The 26,141-nt window shown below is 41.0% G+C and overlaps 1 protein-coding gene across 1 annotated transcript in view; it reads right to left on the bottom strand.

The window, feature by feature from the left end:
- Positions 1 to 304: 304 nt before the first annotated feature.
- The window catches only part of brf1a (BRF1 general transcription factor IIIB subunit a), a 112,750-nt gene continuing 86,913 nt past the window's right edge, over positions 305 to 26,141 (bottom strand). The window contains exons 17-19 of the mRNA XM_072365804.1: positions 14,429 to 14,480; positions 3,556 to 3,715; positions 305 to 1,525 (exon numbers count right to left, since the gene is read on the bottom strand). Coding sequence (XP_072221905.1) covers positions 1,488 to 1,525; positions 3,556 to 3,715; positions 14,429 to 14,480 — 250 coding nt within the window. The 3' untranslated portion in view covers positions 305 to 1,487. The remainder of the gene's footprint in view (positions 1,526 to 3,555; positions 3,716 to 14,428; positions 14,481 to 26,141) is intronic.

Genomic DNA, 26,141 nt, shown 5'->3' with positions numbered 1-26,141 from the left:
GACCCAATAATCTCTTCTTCCCAAGTGGAGAATTTAAAATGGTAAACAAAATAAAAAATGCAAGCATGTGCAGTTTGAACATGTTTGGAGCACAAAGACTTTTTTTGAAGCTGATCCCGTTTCCACAGAAAGTGTTTTTCTTTTATTTCCCAAGACAAATTAAATTTGAGATATAAGTTTTGAAGACAGGCTATTATTGCACTGAGCACAATGAATTCATCTTATATGCACCATTTCGGGCTGTAAACAGACATCAGTTTCACAAAAAAATAAATAAATAAATCATTCCAAGAAGACAAGAGGATTTTCTCCAGTTCACATCTTTACTGTAGCAGCAAAGGCACACAATGTTATGCAGATGTAACATCATGACTTATAAGAGCAGTACAGTCAGTCAAAATGAGCCAAGATGCCTCATTAAATTCTGTTAAGTGAATACAGCAAAAAGGCCACAATCCTCTTCGCCTTCAAAGTATCACCTTTCCAACAAAATCATCAAAAATAGATCAAGTGTCCGACTGAGCTCCCTTACTCATTTGGAAAATATAATACTGCAGACAATGTATTTACATAACTTTTAAGGTCTCTGTGGCCTTTCACGTCACAACAAACTGAAAGCAGATGATACAACCTAATAAATTAGTTAGAGGAACTCCATCACAAGTAATTAAGACAAGGCCAAAGCAAATTAAAATTAAAAGGAAAACTTAAACTTGATCTAGGTGATGTTGAAGATATCATTATCGTATTAAAATCTGATCTGAACTTAAAACAAAAACTAATTACAGATGCAGATGATTGATCTCACGCAACCTGCTTGTATCTAAGGATTTTACTGGAGAGAGACAATATAGCACTAAAACATCAGGTGTCAGAAGTACCCGGGGAAGTCAAAGACTTTTAGGTGGAATGAACACAAAGTGTACAATAAAGGATAGGTTTTAGCTTTTTTCTCAGTTTCACTGTTGCTACATTACTTTCCCAGATTCTTTCAGAAAACCAGCCAGGGGAGTCACAGTCCTTGACAGTTCACACTATTTACAGGCCAAAATCAAGTTTTAGCCTGACTTTCAAACCAAATCTGTGGAAATTGGAACCCGAATTTAGCAGTATCATCACCTCAGTCTGCCAGTGACCTGCACTGCACCATTCATTTCCATATCTGCATCATTGTCATCATCCAAGCAGTGCGTCTGCCCAGTTTAGTCCAGCTTGAACAGCAAACGGAACAAGGAGTGTAAAATTCTGTAAACATTCATTCTGATTTAAATGACAGCTCCTCTCTGTAGTGGCAGTCTTTGTGTGTGTGTGTGTGTGTGTGTGTGCGTGTGTGTGTGTGTGTGTGTGTGTGTGTGTGTGTGTGTGTGTGTGTGTGTGTGTGTGTGTGTGTGTGTGTGTGTGTCTCTCTGTTGGTAAACAGTTCATTGACTTGGGATTCAGAATAATCCAGGCGAGTTAAGAATATCAATCCAAGATGGAGGGTGCTGCTAGAATCCATCGTCGTAATCTCCATCACTGCCATAATCTGGAGTGTGAGAGACACACACAGGGATTAGACACAAACTGTATTCAAAGAAAAGGGAGCTTTCCTTCTAATCTACAGTTACAAATGGTCAACAAAAACAGGTGATAACCACTCTTCCACTCACTTTCAGTGCAGTCCTTGTACCTAGAGAACTTAGTGAAGAACCCATTTTAAATGGTATCTTTGTTACTAGATGCATCTGACGCCTCAGTTGATCAATCTATTCTTTGCTTAAGCTTCATAGATAGTCTCCATGGAAGGGTGGCTGTCAGGAAGCCAATGGGGGGGGGGGAATGCTGGGGGATGTCAAATTACACATGAACTGGACTGAAAATCAGTGGCAACAAGGAGGGATAAGTCCTCCCTTCTGGAAACACTATTCAACATTAGCAAAAATAAATGTTGTCCTTACTTTGCCTTGCAAGCTTGTTTTCTGGTACTCTATAGTCCCACATTATGACATGTTATATACAACATTAAATTGATCACATTTTACCAACTAAATGGAAGCGATGTCTTCACACTGACGGGTATTGCCTCTCTTAACCTATAACTGATTTGATTATCTAAATGTTGAACATATTTGTGTCTCCTCCACACGAACTTCCATCTTGCTGCAGAAAAACATAAAAAAAAATGTTTTGAGGCAATTCTGTTAAAAACTGAGATGCTGAGGCATCCTATGAGCAGAATTAAGCAAAGCTGTGGTGTTTGACTTCACTTCATGTTTGTAAAGATGCTCTGTGCACCGTTCGCACCCTGAGGCTGGGTTCCACATGACTGTGAGTGGAACTGCATGTACTTGATGCAGAAGTGCCACCGGAGAAAAGCAAATGCACTCAGTCTCCACAATTTTGAAGAGACCCATAGAAACCCTTTTTGTTTAGAGACTTCTTGAGGAGTAACGACAGGTCAGACCTGTAAAATGTAAAAAATTCTCACTTCATCCTTTCTGCTCCAGGAAAAGAGTGGCTGTCCATCAACTAACTGGTTTCACCTCCAGTGTCAGCAGGCATCTGTCCCGCTCACTGCTCCCTGAGCCTCCAGCGGCCCCAGAGGTGCAGCACCGAGGCTGACCCTGACCTTCTGGCCTCTCTGAGGAGGGGGCAAAAGTCTAAACAAAGAGCTCCCCTACAGGAGTCAATTAAGTAGCTCAGGACTTTTTATTGTGGTGGAGTCATGGACCTTAAACTTTAACAGCCAGAGACATGAAGTGCAGAAATTTAATCTTACAGAGGGCTCATTAAACCATAACCAGGAGTCCGAGCAGAAAGAGAGCCAAGAGCAAGATTCATTAAAAAAGCCACTGTGTTTCACAGTGGAGGCACTCTGTGTCTGACTGAGGAGTCATTAAAATGAAATCAGGTTTACTAGTTCTGCTCCATCAGTCTGCCTGAACAAACAAAACAACGAGTCCATTATAAATTTGTTAATGAAAGGGGAATAAAAAGAGAGAATCATTGATTAAACTTTATGGTTTTTAAATGTAAAAATCCAACAGATGAAAAAAAGAATAAGCCTACGTCGCAGTCTGTTTCAGGAGGCTGAAATGAGACTTTTCTCCCCCGTTAATGTGATGTATTCCCAATACTTAACATTTTAAGCTCCTCCAGTGAGAGAAATGGTTGCTTGCGCTGCGAAAACTGCAGCTCTGTCTGGACCTAAGTGAATGATTACGCTCAGTCTTCCCATTAACTTCTTTTGCCATTTCTAAACTTTAACTTGAATTTAGAGATTTTATGCGCTATGATGCCAGTTAATGTCCTTCCTCATTTTACGAGCTCTTTTGAAGTGAAATTCATTTACTGCACTGAAAGCCAGAATTTTTTTTCAAGGAAAAACATGCTCATGATCTAGAAAATTTGGCCTTTAATTTGTAATGGCAGATATTACCTCTACTGCTCACAGTGAACCCTAATTAATATACAATAAAAACAAGAGAAAACACAATGTGTTTATCTACTTTAGAAAAGCAAAGGATAAACATCCAGTTCGCCGAAAATTCATGTGGGTTGAACAAACGAACTGACCGTTGCCCCCCATGAGCGCCATGGCACTGACACAAGGCTCCTCCTCTTCCTCCTCGTCCTCATCAGCAACTCCATCATCGTAGACCACCGGCCCACTCTCCACCACCACTCCACTGGTGGGGGCTTCAACGGGCACAGGCAACGGGTTGGAGGTGGAGGTCTGGGCAAACAGAAAATACATTGTTAGTTGGGAAAAGACATGTTGTGTTTTTTCAGTGTTTTTATACATGGGACATGATATTAAATGGAAACAAATAATAAACAGAGTAGTATTGCAATTATTGTGTGAGCTGAAGGGCGTGTGGCGGGTACGCAGTGTGCCGAGGAGATATTCCATTTGTCACAGCTCTACACACAGGACTGGATACGGCATCAGAGCGTGACTGCAACCATTACCATCTACAGCAGATTACTTTATTACCTAATTTTAGATTCTACTTTTTTAATTCTTCACAGTCTATTGTATATGGTATCACATAAAGGCCCAAAAAAAGGAATCAGAGCCTTGGGGGGAACAATCCCCTTCATAGTTCAGAAAACCCTTGTAAAATTAAAAAGCTGTGTGAGCATAAGGTGAAAATATATAATTAGAAGGCCTCTTTTTTTTTCTTTTTTTTGTCTGTTTCATTGTCTTAGTTAAGCTGTCAGATGTTCAACACATGAAAGTGACAAATTTCCCTCGAGGCCAACTGCAGGCGATTCCATGACCAGCAGAGTCTCTCTGGTTTCATGCTGGGAACGAACGCAGTTGTGTTTGATCACAAGTCGAAATCTCTGAAACAGGAGGAAATGTAGGTGGTATGAAAGCAGCGGTAAGAGAAAATAAACAACCAGTACGAGAAAAATATTTTGAAAAATAGCAGAGGATGGAAGGGATGGACTGTTTCCCAGAACTGAAAAGCCAAAAAAAAAAAAGTTCCATTTCATAATTATTACCCTCATAACAAAGATGGGGACAAAACGTGCATATAGAACCTCAGTTCCAAAAGAGCTGGGTCAAGAACCGAATGCAACGCTCGAAGAATCTAATGAACTAACATCTTATTCACAATATAACAGATCTTTAGAACATTAGACCTGCATCTCTGGTATGGGGCAGCAGTAACATGTAGAAAGGAACCAATGATGCTGAAAGGTTTATAAAGATTTGAGAGCAACAGTTGCTCCCACGCAGACAACTTTTTCTATGTAAATATGACGCTGTGTTCATATTTATAGGACCAATGCAAAAAAAAAAAGTACAAAATACATTTAAGCCTGGATTTTGGTGGGTTAAAAGACATGTGTAAGACCCTGATGATACTTGAAGATTTCAGTAACAATTAAGAGTGATGAGACAGAAGTACGGATGTCGGGGACGGTTAACAGCGAAGCTAAAGGCTAGCCCCTACAAAACGCCGTTTCCATCCATCTTCCTCTCCAACATTCGCTTCCTTGAGGGAAAAATGGTCCATATTCAGCACCCCAACTGGGGGCTGGACTTCCTCACTGACAGATCTCCATCAGTGCGCGTCAGAAGGAACACCTCCTGTGTCATCACCCTCAGCACGGGTTCTCCTCAGGGCTGTGTTCTGAGCCCCCTGCTGTTCACCCCAGGTCTACCACAAACCCCATTGTGAAGTTTGCGGACGACACAACAGTGGTGGGCCTCATCAGAGACAAAGATTACATGGCCTACAGAGAGGAGGTGGAGCTGGTGGGCTGGTGTAGGGTAAACAACCTGATCCTGAAATTTGACAAGACCAAAGAGATAATCGTTGACTTCAGGAAGAACCAGCCCAGCCACGCTCCCCTCCTCATCAACAACAAGGCTGTGGAGGTTGTCAACAGCACCAAGTTTTCAGGGGTGCACATCCCAGACACCCTCACATTTGGTCTGTGAACACTGCATCACTGGTGAAGCGGGAACAGCAGCGTCTGCACTTCCTGCGGCGATTAAGGGGAGATCCCATCTGCCTCCACCCATCCTCACCACCTTCTACAGTAGCACCATAGAGCATCCTGACCAGCTGCATCTCTGTGTGGTGCAGAGGCTGCAGGGTCTCTGACTGGAGGAACGTGAAGAGGGTGGTGAGGACGGCATAGAAGATCATAGGGACTTCTCTTCCTCCCATTCAGGCCACTGCATTAAAGCGCTGTGTGAGCCGAGCGAGGAACCTCATCCGGGATGCCTCACACCCCCACCAGAGACTGTTTACCCTGCTGGCCTCTGGGAAAAGGTTTGGGAGCATTCGGTGCAGGACCACCAGGTTCCAAAATAGTTTTGCCTCCCCCCATGCCAGCAGACTGTTGAACAGGAAATAACAAAGAAACACTACCTCACTGCACTACTGCCAGTGTCACTGTGACCTCTGTTTTTTCTATTTATCTTCTGTTTTTTTTTATATTTTTAATTTCTTATTTTTATTCTGTAAAGCCTAAATTTTGTATCAACAACACTTCTCAACATTGCCTGCTGCTTTTATTTTATACCGTTATTTCATTATTTTTATACTGTCAGAGCCATGCATGTATACTTGTATATCTGAATGACAACAAATTAGTTGATTTATTTAGATTCCGTACTATTTATTTATTTTTTTTTTTTACAAACAGAAATGTGATGAACTTTTAAAATGTTTCATCAGGAGCGGTACACAAATTAAGATATATAGCAAGGAAAGGGTGGTTCCAATGCCTATTCCAGGCTTGGAATCAAAGAATCAAGTACTGGTTGTTTGGATATCTTCTGTCGTCTTTCAGATGAAGCGCACCAAAGTTCAGCTCCAAGTGAACCAGCGCACCAAAGTTCAGCTCCAAGTGAACCAGCGCACCAAAGTTCAGCTCCAAGTGAACCAGCGCACCAAAGTTCAGCTCCAAGTGAACCAGCACACACCTGTTCAGCACTTTGCGCAAACACTGCGATTGGTAAAAGTTTCATTCTAACAATGCAAATCTGCCAATAGTGAAACACACTCAAATTGTAATTTTTCTTTCATTGCTGGAACAGTTTTATTTCCAAAACTATGAGGTGACCTACATCTGATTTAGAATGGAAGTTTAACGAGTGTTTGGTTCTTCTTTAACTAACCAGCTGTGGTACATATGGCAGAACAATGCCACTAATCCAGACTGAATCCCTTCATTCATTTTGTTTAATGTTGATAAACTATAATCCAGATCCAGAGAATGTATGCATGGTGTGGAAGAGTATTTCCCCCTTCTCCCTGAGCTCCCTTTAGCTATAAAAAAATATCTGAAATAAGGTCTTTCACTCCCATTTTAATCACAAATGCTGCAGAGTGCAGAATTTTCAGCTTTGGAATAAAAAGAAATGTGCTTCTTTCAGAGGAAACCCATCATCCTCAGTTTTCACTACAGCGACTTAAATGAAACCTGTGTTATCGCTCCTTTCCACCAAGGCTAATTATAAAGCTGAAGGAGAGGCAGGTGGAGGGTCCACGGTGTGAGGGGGAGATATTTCTGTTCTCCGCAGCACTGTCTATTTGAGCCTCTGCTGGGAACGTTATGGTTCCTGCTTTCGCCTTCTCGCCATCTTTCCCAAAACGCCTTTAATTTCCTTTTACATTTTTTATTTCACGTTTCCTCCATCTTGGTCCTTTTCTTTTTCTGTCTGTACTCCTTTCTGACTTTGTTCTTTTCCTTATTCCCTTTATTGACTGATTCTCATATTGGCTCATGCTCTCAGTTCTTTCTCCACTGATAATCCTCAGATTAGGTTAACACCCAGGAACGGCGTATTTTAATAAAATCCAAATATCAAAACCAGAAAAATATCCACCAAACTTTTTCTTCAATTTCCCTGCTTTTCTTTTGTCCTATTTTAAATAAATGTAAAATAAATAATCACAAAGAGAGAACAGGGAGTATTCTTCCTCCGATTTACACAGACAACGTTGCACTGCAGGTATCGTGTTGGATGTTAGAAGCAGATACTCAAACTGAGAAGTATTTTTGATTTTGGGTGACTTAATTCCTTTAACAAGAGAACTGCTTGTTATGAGCAGGAGTGCAGTCACAGGAAACAAACCCTCACAGAGGGTTTCATGAGTGTGACATCTGATAGCCTGCAGTTTCTCATGCACAGAACATTTGGGGGAACAGAATGAACACAGTTAACCACACTCAGAACCAATGCTTGTATTCCATTTTGTCTTTATATATTTTCTACAGCAAGACAACAAAAAAGGATCAAATACAGCAAGCTATGATCCAAGAGGTTAAATCACGAGTATTTAACATCTACACAACCAATACACATTCTGACTGAACTAATAACACATCAGCAGTTGGACTGCCATGTGTTTACTGAACGCAGGCTGGAGAGAGCATGCTAATCTCTGCCCTAACGACCTCTCCACCACCTTGACGAGGTCAGGATGAGTAAACTGGATTGAAAGTGCGGGTTGAAGGTGAATCCCTCCCTATGAGTAAGAGTTTTCCAGAGTCTGGTAACTGACAGTCTGTCCGTCTCATGAAGAGTTGGGAGATGACAACCATGCCTCTTTTAACAAGAGAATTGTGACGGCACATCTCAAATGCAAAAGTCCCACTGAATGTTCCACTGCACTTCTTTCTGTGGACAGATGAGACTAAAGTTGTTTGGTAAAAATAAACCAAAAACCTCATGTAACTCTGAATCGTGCTTTAGGGCCGGATGCCTCAAAAACGTTGAGGCAGCAAGCGATTAGGAACTGTATCGAGAATTTTTATGAAGGAACATTACGGCAGCTCGGAAGAAGCAGGATGAAACGAGAAGATAACTCAAATAACCCAAGAAAAACATGCATGGAAATCAACAGAATGGCTAAGTCAGACCTTAACCACATCTAGAATCTGTGGAGCCTGAGGAAGGCTGTCAAATGAAGACATTCCAGAAATGACCCAGAAATCTGTCTGTTACTGTGACTTGGAGATCAAGATTAGGTGACTGAGTAATCAGTGCATACATCCTTGGTCATCATAACTGACCAAACTTTGACCAACAAGACTTTCAACCACTTTTTTCTTTGGCCACATCGGTGCTCCGTTTTGGACAAGTGCATCAAATAAAAAATATTAGCTCCTTAGAAGCCACAAATAAATTCATTGTAAAGTTTATGAGAACAACTTTCATTTGTACTTTAATGTTTCATCGTTACCATAAGAAGTTATAAGTCATAAAAGCAGGTAGAAAACGATGCAATTTCAGTTTCATAAGCATTGTGACTGCACATTCGGTCAGTGCAAAGGTGAGCTTGAACGTGCACACAAAAGAACTTACTCAGGATGTTGAAAATTCAACTTTTAACAAAAAAAGGAGGTGAATGAGGAGGCCACAGTGTTTCCACAGGATGAGCTGAAAACAGCTGACCTGACAGATTCTGTGGAACCCAACTTCAAAAAGATTCAGACACAACTTGCTAAGATAATTGCTTGCACATAAACTGACAATTTAAAGCCCTTCTCCTATTGACCTCGGGACTTTTTTCAGATTCAGATCAAAATCTCCACATCTTCACCATCCGCTGCCTTTTCCAGCTTGAATCTAAAGCTAAACGTGGTTTGTAGGAATAGTTGAAGAGGATGGAAGGCTGTGCCAGTTCAAACTGGCAGGAATCTAAGTCTCTGGTGATGTAAAGTGACCTCTTCCTGCCCTTGGCTCAGTTGAAAACAAATCTACAGACTAATTGCTGATGAAGAAAGAGATAATGAAGAAAATCTGATTTTTTTTTTAGCGAGGAACAAATAGATCTTGGCAAGCAACACGCACATCTCTTAACTCTAGCTGCAATCATGCAGCGACATTACATAACATGAGCTGCAAGCTAGGAGAGGCCTGCGCCAATGGTGAAGACACTTTGTTTCCAGTTCCCAGGGGGAGGTGGGAGGGGGTTGCTAAGTAACAAGCCTTGTTGACCTGGCCCCTTGTGGCAATGTTTTTTTCCTGGTTGACAGAGCCTGAGCTCATCCATTCAGAGCTGCCAAGAGCACATGATCGAGAGGGGACAAAGGCGAAGAGAGGAAGAGGAGGAGCACGGGAGGTGAGAGATGAAGGAATGGGAAGGAATGTGGAGCAATGAGGGGAAAAATAAAAAAAAGAAGAGTGACAGGAAAAGAGGGGCCAGCAGCAGAATAAAGCACTAATGGAATGAAATAGGGAAAGAAAGTGAGGGAAAATCTGGAGGACTCCAGGGAATGAAAAAAAATGTTTGTTCAAAAACCAAACATGCAGAGAGCGATACCGTACGGCAAACACTGCATTTTACTTTTTTGGTTCTTGCCATATAAGAATTTAAGAGCAAACAATGACAAATATTTAGTAATGACCCATGCGTGGTAAATAAAATGCAATCCATTATTAGATGGTGAACAAACGCATTAAATTTTTTCCCCTTTTAAGGCTGGTGATAATCATTGGATGCAGACCCATGCTATCAAAATCTCTCCCAATAGCTTGAATAAAGGCGACTTCTCGGCTTGCTTCTTGAGGACATTTAGAACTGCAGAAGCCATTTGGATGAGAAGTAAACCCAAGACAAGAAGTCCAGTTGTCTCTTAGGATTACCATGACCTGGATGACTGAGAATCCACAGCAACATATTGCCTTGCACTTTGGGAAGAACCCCCTTAGGATCGGAGGAGTATTAGAGGATGTCAAGGAAGCTTGCAGGCTGCACAAACCACCTCCGTTTCAATCATTCTGAGCAGATGGCTCAGCTCTAGGGCCATAGAGCAGAAAGGATAGTACTGAAGGCTTGAAACCAAGTGCCAAGTAAAAGGATAATACAGGTCAATTTTACATTTGATGCACTTACACACTGGATGGATCAGACCCACCAGAAACGGTCAGCACTTATACCCAATATAATCATAGAGAAGGTTGCCAGTTTCACAGAAAATGCAAAGCTATCACAAAACAAGAAGAGCAAGGAATGAAACTAAAAGGTCAGTCAGAAGTACCAATGGCAGCTGTAAAATATTCAGAACGTGTCATTTCTGTACTGTGGCACACAACAGATTTCAGGAAATGAGAGAGCAGCTCATCTCTTCTACAGTACAGAAGAATTTTTCCAGCCTGAGCCTTGAATTGTTGCAAAAAGTCGGTCACCTGACTGAATGACCGCTATCCCTGCCACATCATAATGCTCACAGGGAGGAAAAGAAAGCGATGGAAGGGGAGAAATAAGTCTTAAAACAAAGGACAACACAATGGTTGAAAACAGCAGCACAGAGCTAAAACTAACACTTCAAAATGCTCCATGAGATGGAAATTTTGAAAATCACAATCAATATCAAAGCAGGAGAAAAAGTGTCATTCCTTACTGGAAAGCTCTGATGTTACAATGGCCAGAATGAGGACATCTGAAAATTAACAAGCAAAGCCAAAACGTCCAACTGTGTTTAATAAAGTAGAGAAGACATGTAAACTGGCTCTTTCTGGATTAATCATTAAAAACAGCGATTGGCCCAGAAAGATATCGCTGCAGAATAGTAAAAAAAACCAGCAACCTTAAAATGGCTGTTTAAGACGTGTTTATGTTCAAGTTTAAGGTAGTATTTATTTTAAGACCCTGTCCAAGAGTTTTTTCTTTTTTGGAGCTGGGAATTCCCCCAAGTGAAGGAGAAGTAATAAGGGAAGGGCAAACAAAGACAAAGTGAGGTTCACCTCTCACACGGCCTGAGTGCAGATTTATATATACCCATCTGCTCTGTGGGAGATCGGAGCAATCAGCCTTCAATGGCCGAGCGGCAGAGCCTGACAGGGAGCGGCAGCCTGTCTGTAACTGCCACAGTCACAGCTTCATTACACTGCAGCTCTCTTATTAACGAATCCCATGAAAAAAGGGGGAAAAGACATGAACATATCCTAGGAAGTATTATTTGTACTCTTAGCTTATTTATCTCAGTCCTCTATGCAACAGAGCTCTGTCCTGGGCTTATGTTATGTTCAATCAAATGAACCAATCAAAAATCTGACTGATGAGCGTCTTATAGACTTCGGCTGACTCTGATGTGTTATGTGCATCCACAACTCACCACTGAAGCAGTCTTACCTGCAGTTTAACATCACCCAGCAACCTGTTCTAATGGCAGCCAGGAGAAAATGTTCAAAGCTTTAGTAAATTCAGCTTAAGCCTTTCTGCAGCTCACAAAACTTTCCAGGGCCATTGTTCCACTGTTCATAAGTAAAACAAATCATGAGCCACACATCTTACACACTGTAGTTAATTTAGGCTCAATCCAATATAAACTGTCGTTCTAAATGTGCATCCACTGCTGAAATTAGTCCATCATAAGCACCATTTCCTTTTGTTAGAGCTACATTTAATTACAACTTAAGCTGTTGAGGACTTTACTGACACATCTTAGTACTGCATCTTCTTTACATTGTTATTGTGAACAAACAAATTATGGGTAGAAAGAAAGGGAAATCTTTGGGAGGTCAATAAACGGAATCTTTTTCATGGAATTTGTCAATTAGAGAAAAATATAAAACTGCTCCAACTTTATTCTCATGTAAAAAAGAAGGCTCTATTCTTGGGTTTTAGGACATCAATATATAAATTCCTTTTTAAAGCTAATCATGTGAAAAAATATCAAACAAGTCCAGATAAAGGAGCAGTGTGTAAGTAATTTCCGAGTGCATTTGAACGGTATTCGCTAGATTCTGTAATTTTCGATTGTGCATTGAACGCAACAGTTCATGCTTCTGAGAAACTATGGTGGCCTGACGTTGCTGCAGCACACACGACCCAACACATCCATCGCTCAAATGTGTCACTATGTCTTCTCCATCGAGTGAAACCACCTTCTCAAGTTCTGAGGTTACTTTTAGAGATATAAATTATAAATAGATGTTACATTTGGTTAGATAATCTGTAAAAAGATAACTTACAGTGAATGTCACTGTTAGTTGTTCTGCATTATATTTGTGTTTTGTGGACTCCAGGTAGCTACCTGTATGGTAATAAAAGCTAATATTAGCTACATAAGGCTAAAGGCTGTTTCTATTTGGTCTGATCGAGGGATAGCATTAGCAGGCAACATGTTTTTCCTCACCATTCACAGAGTGTAACACCGGAATGGGAAACGGAGGTAAGTGAGAGAGGAAGAGGAGGCAGAGCTGCTGGAGTAGGCAGGGCGAGGCGAGGCGAGGCGAGGCGAGGCGAGGGAGAGGCAGGACGAACACAGCCGCTGCCTGACGTGAAGAGGAGGAAAGGATTGAAGACTATCTTTGTAACATGACGCAGAGTAATTTCTGTCCAGTTAACAAAGCTACTCAGTAGTTTTGGTGCGTAAACTCATGTGACTCAACAGCTTTCAACAGGGACAGGGAGAAAACGTTACGTTTGTTTTATCAGATCAGCTGATCTCCGTAACATGCATGGGCTACAGCCAACAAACAACATTTATCATTTACATTAGTAACACTGAGCTGAAAAGAGGCAACTTCGGCATCACTTTTAAAGCCTTTCTCCCCCATCAGTGACCTCTATTTGGGAAAGGCGACACGATATTTACGCGCGTTTTACCCCGTTTTATGTCTCTAATCCTTTTGGACTCGTCATGTTTTCGTTTCTTTGATGACGACTCGTGGTCTTTAGAGGTTTGTTTTGCAGAACAGTAAGTGTGGTTCGCCATTTCTATTCAGATAACTTCACAGAATTGAAAAACTTCCAAAATATATTCCGACCGCTTCTTCGTCTCCCTCTTCTTCTACAACGTCACATCCGACTTCTTCGCCTGCAAAGTAGCCGCGAATCGTGCTTGCGCCACCCTTTGTCCCTTCCGGGTAAGCCTTTGTGTAGAGCGGACCGCGATATATGCAAATAAAAAGGCGAAATCTAAAGTAATAAAAATTTAACGACTCGTTTCATAGGTTGACTATATAGCACTAACAACATAGTTATATGTATTATATCCTATTTCTGTTAATAAATCACCATAATTATTACACACTGGTCCTTTAATCTACAAATATCCAGAGCATCTGCTTGTTCATTCATAATAAGGCCCACAATCCTCAACAACATGATACGATAATCCTTTAATAAATTTATCAGCACACTTCATTTGATCGAGTTTTAGAAGCACGCACCCTTGTTTTCTGACCTGCTCGCCGTTGGTTTGTCAGCACAAACTACACAGTGAAATATTCTGCAGATCCAGCCGCTCATCTTTTTAAAGGAACAAATCTTTTTTTTTTTTTTTTTTTTTTTTTTTTAAGTGGCCTTGCTCCACCCTCCACATCTAGAGGAACTTTTACAGCATCATACTGCAGCTAATTTGCCGAACTCTATACCTCTATTCTGTCCATTGTGTTTTACTGTGTTTTAACTGAAATGTTATTTCAATACTTTTAGCCTCTTTTGTTATTTTATTGATTTTGCCCATAAGGGGTTCTTGTGTTTGGATGGAAAGTTTCATTGCTTTTGTTTTGTTGCACTTTTGATGTACATCCCTTTGGTTCACTTTGCATTATTTTAAAGGCTATTTAAATAAATAAAATTGACATTGATTATTGACATCATGGCGACATATCCACCTCTAACCCTTTAAGTGCTGTCTGTAAATGTCTCTTCATTTGCAGACTTTATTTTGTGTTTAAAAGGAACAAAAATAATACTTTTTTGTCTCAGTAGGTTTAATAACAGAGCCAAGTGAATGTGTGTTTAAGAGACTGAGGCAAGGGAGGATAAAACTAAGGGTGGGTGAATAACCGAGCAGGTGTGTGACAGGAGAAGGTGTGAGGGGGGAAGTTGTCTGTCTGTGTGATTGACTGAGTGACTGTGACTGAATATTCAAGCATGTCGGTTAAGTGCAGCAGGAAAAGTGAGAGGGAGGACAAAGCAAAGAGTTTGAGAGAGAGAGCAGATAGACAGCAGCTCACCTGCTCCACAGCCAGCTTCTTGCTGGCCTGTCCGGTGATGAAAGGCTGCAACCTAGAACACAAACAAAGAGGGACTCAGATCAGATCAGCCTTTATTTCAGACAGTGGCAGGTTTTTATGACCTCAAAGTCACACGGCTGCAGAAAATGAGAACCGTTACTCAGACAGAGGTACAATCTGAAGTCCCAGTAAGTTTACCGGCCGATTTTATGGACCCCTCAAACTCTGAAAGTGAGATACTCGTTTCCAGACACTTTTCCAGACGTTAGTGGTTAATAAAATCTGAGGTTTGTTCAGATTCTATTTCACTGTTCACCTCAGCAGTGAGGACACAGTCTGTTTGCCCATTTCTGTTCGGGCTTCTGCTTCTTCGACTGTGTGTTTCTGAGTTTGTTGCCTGAAACTCTGCACACAGAACCAGATTTAATGGATGTGGAGAGGATATCACTCAGTGGGTTTACATGAGATTAACTCGATTATAGCTATAGTTGGGTTATGCTCCTTATCTGAGTAAGGGTAATTATCCTTTGTTATATGACGGTGAATTAATCGAATCACTGGCACAAAGCATGTCATACCCCCGTACGATAGGTGGCGCTGTACCCATTTCAACTATCGCTAATAGAGCCACTTCCTGTTGACCTCTTCACCACCAACAACAACAAAACTAAGGCGTTCGAGAAAGATGGCGAACGAAGAGCAAGATGAAGCTACGTCCCTCTACATTTGTGGTGAGCTGGTTACGGCACAAACGCAATGCACAACGGCGCATTCTCCATCGAGTGGTTTCTTTCTTTCTGACGGCGGCGACAACAACAGTAATATCGTCTCCTTCGACTTCCGGGTGACGATAGCAGGAAAAAATCTTGAGCATGCACAGAATGCTCGATCCGATCCACCGTTGTCTACATGCACATTCAGTGGGCAATCGGATCAAGTTATCTCAGGATCTTAATTCGATTGCAAGTAACCCGATCTGATTCGATTTCTTGTCAGATTAAGCTGTCTACATGAGCTGAATAAAGCTGAATAAAATAATCTTATTGTAATTTAGCCATTAATCGGATCCGATGGCCCGCATGTAACTGCACTGAGTGACATAAAGCCACATCATTTCAAATAATTCCTTCTACCCAGTCAACAACGAGATCTTGTAATTAAGATTTTTGGGCCAGTGGTGGCATTAAGAACAATAATGGTAATCTTTTTTTTTTTCTTTCTTTTTTTTTAAAGAATAACCTTTCAAAGGGCATAAATGGCAGATAAATGACAATTCCTGTAAAATCAGAAAAATTATATTTTATAAAAATATGCCTGATGATGGGAACTGAGGTCACTCATTCAGCTCACCTTACTTCCTGCTGCAGATCACCCCAGAGCTTCAGGGTCCAGACATCACATGCTCTGTCACCATTGTATCCAGCCAGGATCTTGCAACAAAGTAAATATTCTTGCCCATTGAGCTCTATGTATATCTTGCCATCTATTTTTAAAATGTCCTGGAAGCCAGTGTAAAGACACTTAACTGGCACTGGATAAAAGCCTGGCAGCTGAGGTCTGAACAGTTTGGAGTTGATCAAAAGGTTTTTGGTTCAGGCAGGTAAAAAGACAGCAGCAGCCATCCAGGCACGATGACACAAAAGCATACAAAAAGGATTTCCGCGTCTTTGAAGGTGAGGATGGATCGCACATTTGAAATATCTGTCGGATAATAAAAGTGTGACTACAGCAGCTCTGGGGTCCACCTGTTACAAACAGTCAAACATGTCTGTAGGTACCAAAGCAACTTCAGCGCTGGCAGATTTGTTGATCCATTTCTTTATTCCCAATACACAATAAACCATTTTACGTCAGCGTGTTGGCAATACAAAAAATTATGATGGGAGAATACTTGCTGTAAAAACAGCCCAACATCGTGCCTGGAGCCCAAAGTGTCGCGCTGATCAGCTGCACCATACAATACATAGAGGAATGCTAAGGAGGTGAAGCAATAGTGTTACTGTTCGCCACTGTTGAAATCTTTTAGAAAGGGAAGGCACTTTAAGAAAAAAAAAAAACTCAGATCAATGGCAAGTGATGAGCAGAGCCAGTAAACAGGAGCTGCTGCCGTTGACTAAAATCTGCCTGTAGCCCTGGAAAAGGGGATTCTCTTGTGATAGGGAACTTGGGAAATTCTGGAGAATCTAGCAGCCTCACAAGATAATACAGGCATAAGATTTCATTAGATTACTATGATCTTTGCATCTTTGTTGGCCCCAGGCGAGCGCTCATATAACACCAACTGCCGGGAACAAGAGAGAAAAATGGTGTGAATGAGAAATGAGCTGAGACTGTGAGTGACAGGCAGACCGGCTGTCTGTCTGAGAGCGCAATCTCTTCTTAGACAGTGGCAAAGATAATAAGTAATAAACGTACCACCCGCAGTAATTCCTAAGCAGCCATCCCACCATCCCAATGGCTGGAATTAGCATCGTTCCCGGAGGCTCCCCGCCCTCTTTCCTGCCCACCCAGCCTGGCGCTGAGCCCTCCCTGGAGGCTTACAGTAAGTGCTCAACTCTCACTGATAAGACTGAGAGCGCAAGTTAGCTTTTAATTAATCTGCTTTAACCAGAGGAAAGGGAAGGGGAGGGATGGGGGAAGGGCGAATGTGGCATCTTCACCTCCATCACTACCCCCCCTCCATTCTCAGACCTCATTATAAAATCCCAACCAGGCTGGCAGATTGCTCCCAGCTGAGAGAACTATTCAGGGCCTCGTATATGTGCGAGAGGAGACCCACTCCCCAGGGTTCTGACCTGGACACTGTGGAGGGGGTGGGGTGGGGACAGAAATATATTAAGTTAGGCAACAGGTACTGAAGGAAAAGGGGGAGGGGGTGTGAGGGTGAAGATGAAGAGGGTAAATCACAGCAGAGCAGCAAATAAGGAAAAAAAATGTCAGTTCAGGGCAGAGGTAGAAAAGGATGAGAGGAAGGGATTGAGGCAGTAAGACTTAAGAAGAAAGGGAAGGTACATGAATTAAGGGGACAAAGAGATAGGATAGTAAAAGAATAATGGAAGGGAAGGTTTGAGGTGATGGAAGCTACTTCGCCCAAATGCAAAGTTCGAAGTTACGACAGATAACTAAAACTTTGCCACGTCATTATCTATAGAAGGTTGGTTACCGAGTCAAATCAGGTGGACGGTAATAATAACGTCAGTAATACATTTATGGGACTTCTATGGTACTTTTGAAGTCTGAGCGGGAGGTGACAGTTACACAGGTCTGCAACTGTTTCACCACACTGATGTTTATAACTACAAAACAATATGAATGAATACAGAATACAGAGAAGAGCAAAGAAGGGAGGAGGTGGGACAAACACTATGGAAGTATGATCATATGAAGTGAGCTAACAAGATGATACTGTTATACTATGTTTGATTTAGTTATAAATTTGGATTTTTTAATGTGAGATTATTGCTGAGAGAAGAAATTGAAAAAAAAACCTTTAAAAACAATACATTTTAAAATCTATAGGTATTCAAAGTTGAAATGAATACTTAAGCATTCAGTACCCCTCAGTGGGTGTGCAACATGCATGATATTCGTTTACACCGTCTACTGCTTCACTTTGGACAGAGACGTGGAAGTTCATGTTAGTTATGAGTTAAATCTACGGCCTCCAGTCCTGATTTTGTCATTGTTAAATGGATAATCAGTCTTATGAGGCGCTATTTAAGGTAATAGCAAGCAAATTAAAAGCCATCAATGCTGGGTTGGGTGGGGGTCAAAGGTTAGAGCGACAGGGCCATGAGAACATGCATGTGTCCCAGTGGATCATCACAGAGATGAATGAAGTATAAGAGTAAAATGAAAGGTGAGGGCAGTCTCTGAATCCAGTCGAGTGATGAATGAAACAGCAGTCAAACCCTCTCAGAGTACGACATTATGATGTTGGATGGATTACAATCATTTTGTTTTATTGATATCCACATTCATCAGATGATGAATCACGATCTCGTTGGTTAACCTCCGGCTTCTCAATCAGCACCATCAAGTCAACTGTAGAACATAATTTATGATCAAAATATTCAGAACTAATAAAATTGCCACCAGCTTCTGTTGTACTTCATTGCTACCAACTGGCAGATGTTAGCGAGCTAAGCTGCAAAACAACATCAGCATTGTCTGTGGTTGTGCTTCCAGCCAACTACAAAGTGAATTTGAGATCAAACTTCTGAAATGTCACTTCCAAGAAAGACATATTTTCACCGCCTGGTTTAGAGCGAGTGAACAAGAAGGTGTGTTGTCGTCAGCAGGCAGCGGCTTGGTTGCAATAAAAAGCTACGCGAGCACAAAAGAAAAAGTCAAACTAAACTGGTGAACTGGGACATATGAGCCAGTGTGTGTTTTAACTCATTTCTGTCCGTGAGTATTGGCCTTGGTTATTCTTGGAAGAAACAGGAAAATGGTTGGAGTGGTAAGAATGACATGTCGTAAAGGGCCACCAGTCACTGATACATCAGTTGCTTTCAGCCTTCACACATAGGGAGCCAGCTCGCTACCCGGTGCCTCTCCATCAAGGATTTCTGATTCACAACTTCAAAATGCATGTCAAAGATGGAAATGGAAACTTTATTTGAAACATTTCTGGTTCAGACAAAGCCGTACAAAGAGGAAAGCCTTCCTCTGAATCGTTAAGTTACACAGTTCGAAGTAAATCTCACAGTTTTGATGGGAAAGGTTTGCTGTTTGTCCAAAAGACTTCTTTGGTTTTTAAAAACGTTTTACCCATCCTGTCGTCATGTTTTCCAGTTTGCCAGGTGTCCACCTCGCACATTTCTGAGTGGTGTCCGCAGAGGTTTTCTATCTGCAAACTCACCAGCAACATCATGTATACCTATAATGAAAATCATGATCACTGAGGTAATACCCTATAAAGGTCATGGACATGGAATTACTTTCTGCCTGAAGAGAGTAAACCAAAGAAAGTGCACAAACTGCACTTTTAATTGCCCTCCATATCAGTAGACACACTTAAGTTACGTAAAGTAAACTCTGAGCCTGAACTGAATCTTATGCCTCCTCTTGTAGAGTAGAACAAATGTTTTCATTTCTAATTCACACAGAGAGTCTCTGGAGTTCATCACACGGACTCGGATTTCCTAAAGAAACCCGTAGCTGCTATTTTGTATAAAAGTCAAAACACACACTTGCTCCCTTGTTACAACATTCGCTTCCCCCACGATTAGATTTCCTACACGAGATATTTTCATTGTGATTCAACTCATTCATCAATTCATTTCATGGGTATCATAATCACCGTGGAGCACGTTTCGCCTCTCATTTACAGTGCGTGCAGTGTTTGTGTGTCTTTCCAACGTTTTGTCGTTCGGCTCGTTAGCGTTGGGGTGAGATCTTTCAACAGGCCTCGTTTTTAATCTCACTGATGACTGCGGCCGTTTGTTGTTTAGGTTTTCAAATCAACTTCTATTTCCATTTCTGCACGAATGAACCGAGGTGAACCAATGTAAGCGAATAATTTCACTATTCAAACAATAATACAATCAATAAGATAACGAGGAGGAAGGATGAGACGGAGAGGAGAGATAATCTGCAAACGGGGGGCTGAATCAAATTAGTGCTGCGATAAGCTAGGATGTAAATAAATGATGATAATAATCTGAGCCTCCAACTCAATTTTCCAGCTGGAGACTAGATCCTCGGAGGCAGGCAAGTGCACACGCGCACACACACGCACGCACACACAGCTTCTTTCAGCTCTACAGGACAATTAAATCAGGCATAATTACTAACTCACTCACACGCAACTGCAATGCACACTCATACTTTCTCAGAAACAAAATGCACTTATGAGTGTGTGTGTGTAAGATATATATATATATATATATATATATACATACACACAAGCTGACACACTCTCCTTCACAAAGACTGTGTGTGAGTTGGGTTCATTCAGCAGCTTGGCAAGAGGATACACAGATTCAGCCAAAAGAACTGATTGTGTTCTCTTGTCCTCTAGCTGGTCCGTCCCTGACTGACACACACACACACACACACACACAAACACACACACACACACACACAAAAACCCAGACAGTGAGAGAGAAAGAGAGAGACAGCGAGTGTACCTGGTTTTGCAAATTTGCAGGAGGCAGGATTATATAAATGGCTTTTTTGCAGAAAGAAATGCGAGAGTACATGGTATATCATATCCAAAAATCATTTAACTACACACAAACACACACTGCTGCTATACTTGTGAGGACCGACTGATCACTTAATGCAGATAATATAGTTATGGTATCAAAGAATCATAAATCTGTGAAGACGCACACATATCAGTGCTGCATCTTTGATGTGCGGAAGTCCTGTAAAGATAACAGAACTGCACAGTGTATCGCACTGTGCAGAAGTTTAGGCACCTGTCATGTATCCCTATAAGGGGCAAAGTCTAATCAGTTACAAAATCCCTTTACAGATGGGCAACAAACTCAAACACCCAATCTGTCAAAGAACCATCCTCAGACACATGACGGACAAAGGCTCTGACAGCAGACGTTCTGACCCTGATCTCAACCAGAGCTGCTCCACAGCTTCACAAAACACGTTAGCTTGTATGAGCTGGAAATATGCTGCAGTATTTTGACCTTGTGCAACACTGTGATGCCCGACTAGTTTAAAATCTTCAGGAATCTGAGTTTATATACAAGTTGTCAAGTTTTAATAGTAATTTACAAAGTAAAAGAGTATCCAATCGCATAGCTGTTTGAAACAATATTCCCACAGTGCCATCTTGGCCTCTCCCAGTTCAACCACAGCTTCACACAGCACACAGGCGGGCTCACAGTACCTCCCATCACCAGCAGATGAACACACCATCACTTGCTCACATTCACAACACTGTGCTGGTTGCTGTCGCCAGCATTCAATTCACTTAACATTGTTTTTATTGTTCAACGGCCTCCAGCAGACTGCAACAACTTAGTTGCATTGTCTGACCATTTGTTTTTGGAGACAATGCCATAGTATACCACCTTGAGAGGGTTTTAAAAAAATTTAATTAAAATTTTTTTAGTCTTTATCACGCGTCTTATGAAATATGCAGGGTTGCTGTGCCGCAGAATTTAGGATTTTATCAAAACTTGCTTTTTTCTGCACGTAGGTCGAAGCTCAAAGTTGTCATTTTGTGTAGCGACGGAGAACTTGAAAAGAGAAAAAGCGGAAAAGGAGGAGGTATTCTTCATTCAGAATGAGCAGCCAATCAGCAGGCTTCTGCTGGTAGTTAACCTCCTATTAGTTAGAAATCACTTTAGGAGACAAAGTTCTAAAATGATAAAACACATCTTTGCAGTTATCCATCAAATGGAATATTTTTCATTGTTGGGATAATTCAAATAATCTGATCAGCTTCCTGGCAGACTTGCAATGCAAAACACATTTTCTAAGATTATTTACCTTCCTCTCTCTTGCTGTACTACTAAGCGTATTGGAAGTGAGCTGTTTTGGGGGGTTTTCTAAGCCACACTTTTAACTGAAGTTCATCATCTCTGGCCGAAACATCTGAGAGTTTGAAAATGGAAATTAAACAAACTAGGTCAACACGCAAAACTATTATTAGACATAACTAGTACAGTTCCGACTTAAGCAGATAACAGGGTATTTCAAGTAGGACCTTCTTATTCATGGAAAGAAGCTGATTAAGAAAATTGGTTGTCAGGGACTTTAATTTCAACTCTTCACCCGAATAACGCCACTTTGATGCTTTCTGAGAATTACTCTCACTTTAGAGGGATTTCCTTCACTTTCTTTATGCCACTGATATAAACTGGTATACACAGACACACAAAGGGGCCGTATTTAATAACCCACTAACCCATGCGTGGCCGTTTGATGAGAGCTGTGACATTTTTCAGATGGACGGCATTTCTGGGTCAGTTAGCGCCTGGCTGCTCACTGTGGCGACGAGCTGAGCTCTTCCTTTGCAGATATTTTGGGGAGCGTGACTGGTCTTGTGAACAGCGATTAGAGATTCAGAGAGACTGGGGGCTGTTTACGACTGTGGGCTAAACACACACACACAACTACACATTAATGAGCGCTGTGTGAAAAAAACAAGTTCAGCTTTTGGGATGAACGAAGAGAAAGTACACGAGGGTGAATGAGCGCTGATGTCGGCCCCTGATTTGGACTTTGTTTTGTGGCTGTGATGAAAACGCACCGCTGCAGTTTCAATCCTAGTCCAGTCACTCATGAATATGAATTCAAACAAACGGTGCATACATCCACGAGAATTACTCGCTTACTTTTTTTAAGAAAAGATGGAAGAAACATTTATTCATTTAGTTTATCCACTGGGCCATTTCACAAAATCTAGAAGGCAAGCTGGGGGTTTTCCTAGATATTGCAGCCGAATTTAACCATGATTCAGTTTAATCAGAGCAGCGACTCATAAGTTACCATGGAGATTTATTCTGTGCAGCTAGCCTACTGCGGATCATGTGAATACCACACTTGATTCGTTGTGCCTCATCCTGGTGATCAGTCAGCTGTCACTCTGATCAGATACCAGTTCGTTTTCTTTCCATAATTATTCCAATTCTTTATTTTCATTTTGTCCCATTTTGATTAGCCTGCACTGAAAACCACAGATGCACACAATACGCTTAATTATCTATTGTTACATCAACTGTCATCATTTTGTCACACTTAATACACAATACTAAATATTAATCTGTACTGCTGATTAGAAATTTGATGAATGTTGCAGTTAATGAGATGATAAAATGTCTGCTTGAGTTTCAAAATGAGTTATAAAAACAGTTTTTACAGAATTTTTTCTGCAATAAAAAACTAAACTGCAAATCTTTGTCCAATTACTTTTGTACAATGTCAACATTTTGATTACGAGGTATAATACGACGAAAGAGAAAGAAATGTACGCACATAATGGGTGGAAGACATAATCATCGGGGAATAAAGGTAATTAGAGGATTTGTGGGTGATCCGAGTAAAATTTACTTCCACTGCTCATTTTGAGATATATTTGTTCTACGTTTGGCTTGCATTGGCAATAAAGGGGAAGAAAGACGGGGAACCAGAACTGACCCTGCTGCAATGAGGAGTTGAGCTGAGTTTACACCACATTCGCAACCTGAAATAGCAGCTCACACCCGCAAAAAAAAATTAAAAAGTGTGTGTGTCTCTGCGCAGGTTAGTCTCTTTATGTATCAGCCATTAAAATCCAAGAATGGAAATGATCACATATCAAAAATACATTAAAAAAAACTGTGTGAAAGTAAGAGATGAGTTCAAACTGCGTTGTTATTTTTGTGCGCGACTGAAGAGATTTTACAACTTCTTCTAGTGCTATTCTTACCTCGTTGCAGTCTCATTTTCTCTACTGTTTAAGATAGGAAATACAACGAGTCCAGCGGCTATGGAGCTGTGCTAGCATCACAGTTTGGTGGCACTACAACTAATGCATGGAGCGTATTTAGTGATTTAAGCCTCAGTAGGAGGTACACATGATAGAAGCATTCCAACTGCTCACTTTAAAGTTAAAGTGTTCAAATCATTAGCCCTGGAATAGTTTAAATGGTCTTTTCAGTGAAAAAGAAAATGTCTTTAATAAATGTAGATTTTTAGCTGGTGTTGTTTCTCTTAATATCCTGCTAGTTACAGTTTCTCACTGGCTGTAAAGTGTGCCGGATTCGTCTTTTCTATTTCAGCATCGACCTTATTTCTGTGGAGCAAACATGTGAACACTCATTTCTCTAACTTACATGAAACTGGCTCCATTTGGTCCAAACTCCTCAACCGGACTCATCTTACATGAATCGTATAAAACCCAGATGCCCTGGCAAGGCAGAGACGGGGCATCCCCTGACCAGTCTTATACTGGATTTCTGACTTCTGCTTTTGTGAAATAGCTCTCAGGTAAAATTTACAGTCGAATGGAAACTTGACTAATAAGAGTGCTTGGTATGGGTCGGGTATCGTTACTAGCATCTGACGTCCATCCCGTACGTATTGAGATTATTCACAGAAATGCAACATTAATGAAATACAAAATGCAGCTCAATCAGCCTCTGAAGAAGCGTTTCAGGAAACAGCTGATACAATGGGCCAATCAAAGATGCAGACTGTATGCAGGTCATTCAATTCGACTTCCCTTTGAGATGTCTCCGTAAAATGCTGAAAATTCAACAGCTATGCGAGGCCTCTGTTGAGCACAGTGTGGCATGAACCACTGTAGCGTGTTATGAAGCCTTAAGAATGTGTGTCTCAGAGGCTGGTGGTGTGACCAGAGGGGAGGATCACAGCGTTACACACCACTAATCATACAAATGGGGAGAATCACACGCTATTAATTCACACACACACAGACATAGACACGCATAAGTCTGAGAGATCAAAGAGTTAACAGGAGGAACACATTCAAAGCCAGACCCTGTGGCGACAACGTCGCACTCGATTCTCTAAAATAAACTCTAGAAAATTTGGAACTCGGAAACCAATTACATGATTTGACTCAATGCCTAAATTACACTTTATCCCTCAAAGTAAATTTGCATGTCACAGCAAACTCTGCAGCTCTGTGGAGGAGAGGCTGAGGCAGTGAAATGTTCCTTTCATCTCTACCAGCATCATTTCCTTCACCGACATGTCGCTGAAAGAAGCAAACGCAGACCAAAACAAAACAAAACTCAAACAATCCAAATAGAAATATGCTTGGATAAAAATAAAAACGGAACAAAAAGTCACTGAAAAAGCTCAAGTGCCAGGTACTTAGAACTAATTGCAGGTGTTGATGACTTAAAACTTCATGAGCCATAACGGTAAAAGTTTTCTCAACACTTTCTTTAATCACGACATACCCCTTTTACAAGGATTGTAAAAAGTGAAACAGCGAAAACTGTTAGGACATCTGTGTTTTGTTTACAGCATGCTTCTGTAATAATCCAGGTTACTTATCCTAATGGAGGGCATATCTTTAGAGCCTTATTTTAGAAAACAATGTAACCCTTCCCAGCCCCATGAAGAAGCCGTTTTCTCTCAACTGTTAGGCACAGAACAACTTCAGGCCTGATTTGCCTCCTGTGTACCCTCATTATACATATCAGTATAATTAAAAATATTGATATGCTATAAATAATATTTCTGTACCAGCAAGTGAAATTATTTGGTAGTTTCCCCCCTTTTTTTTCTTTTTTTTTTTTTTTTAAAACAGATGTGGTAAAAAAATCTCTGTGCCGTTGTTTTACTACCACTATGCTATCAAGCCTAAAAACATTGAAAACCTTTCCAGTTGTTAACAACCATAAAAAATAATAAAATCATTGAATACTAATAAAAAATATTAATAATAGACAAAAAAGCCTATGTTGAAATAATGCTTCTTTGCCTGAGTTTTCTGTGTTAATGACTGATTAAAAAAGCTCTGAATTTACACGTAAACTAAAAAACAAAAAGCTACATTTTGTCAAAGTGGAGGGAGGGAAGGTTGGTCATAGTTCAAGAGTGAAAATTTCTAACATAGCTGCACTTAATTACATGACAGAAATGTTCAAACTAAATCGGGCTTTTGGGACCCCCGGGGGTCTGGGCTGGTTCTTGCTTTGCCCTGCTGATAATTTAGTTGCATTTGGGATGATGTGAACATCCACAGTGAGCTGGGATCACCACCAATCAATGCCAGAGCGCTAAA

Source organism: Leuresthes tenuis, unplaced genomic scaffold (assembly GCF_036924035.1).
Source record: "Leuresthes tenuis unplaced genomic scaffold, fLeuTen1.0.hap1 SCAF_15, whole genome shotgun sequence".
Taxonomy (NCBI): domain Eukaryota; kingdom Metazoa; phylum Chordata; class Actinopteri; order Atheriniformes; family Atherinopsidae; genus Leuresthes; species Leuresthes tenuis.
The sequence above is the reverse complement of the archived record's forward strand: the minus strand, read 5'-3'. Positions and strand labels throughout refer to the sequence as shown.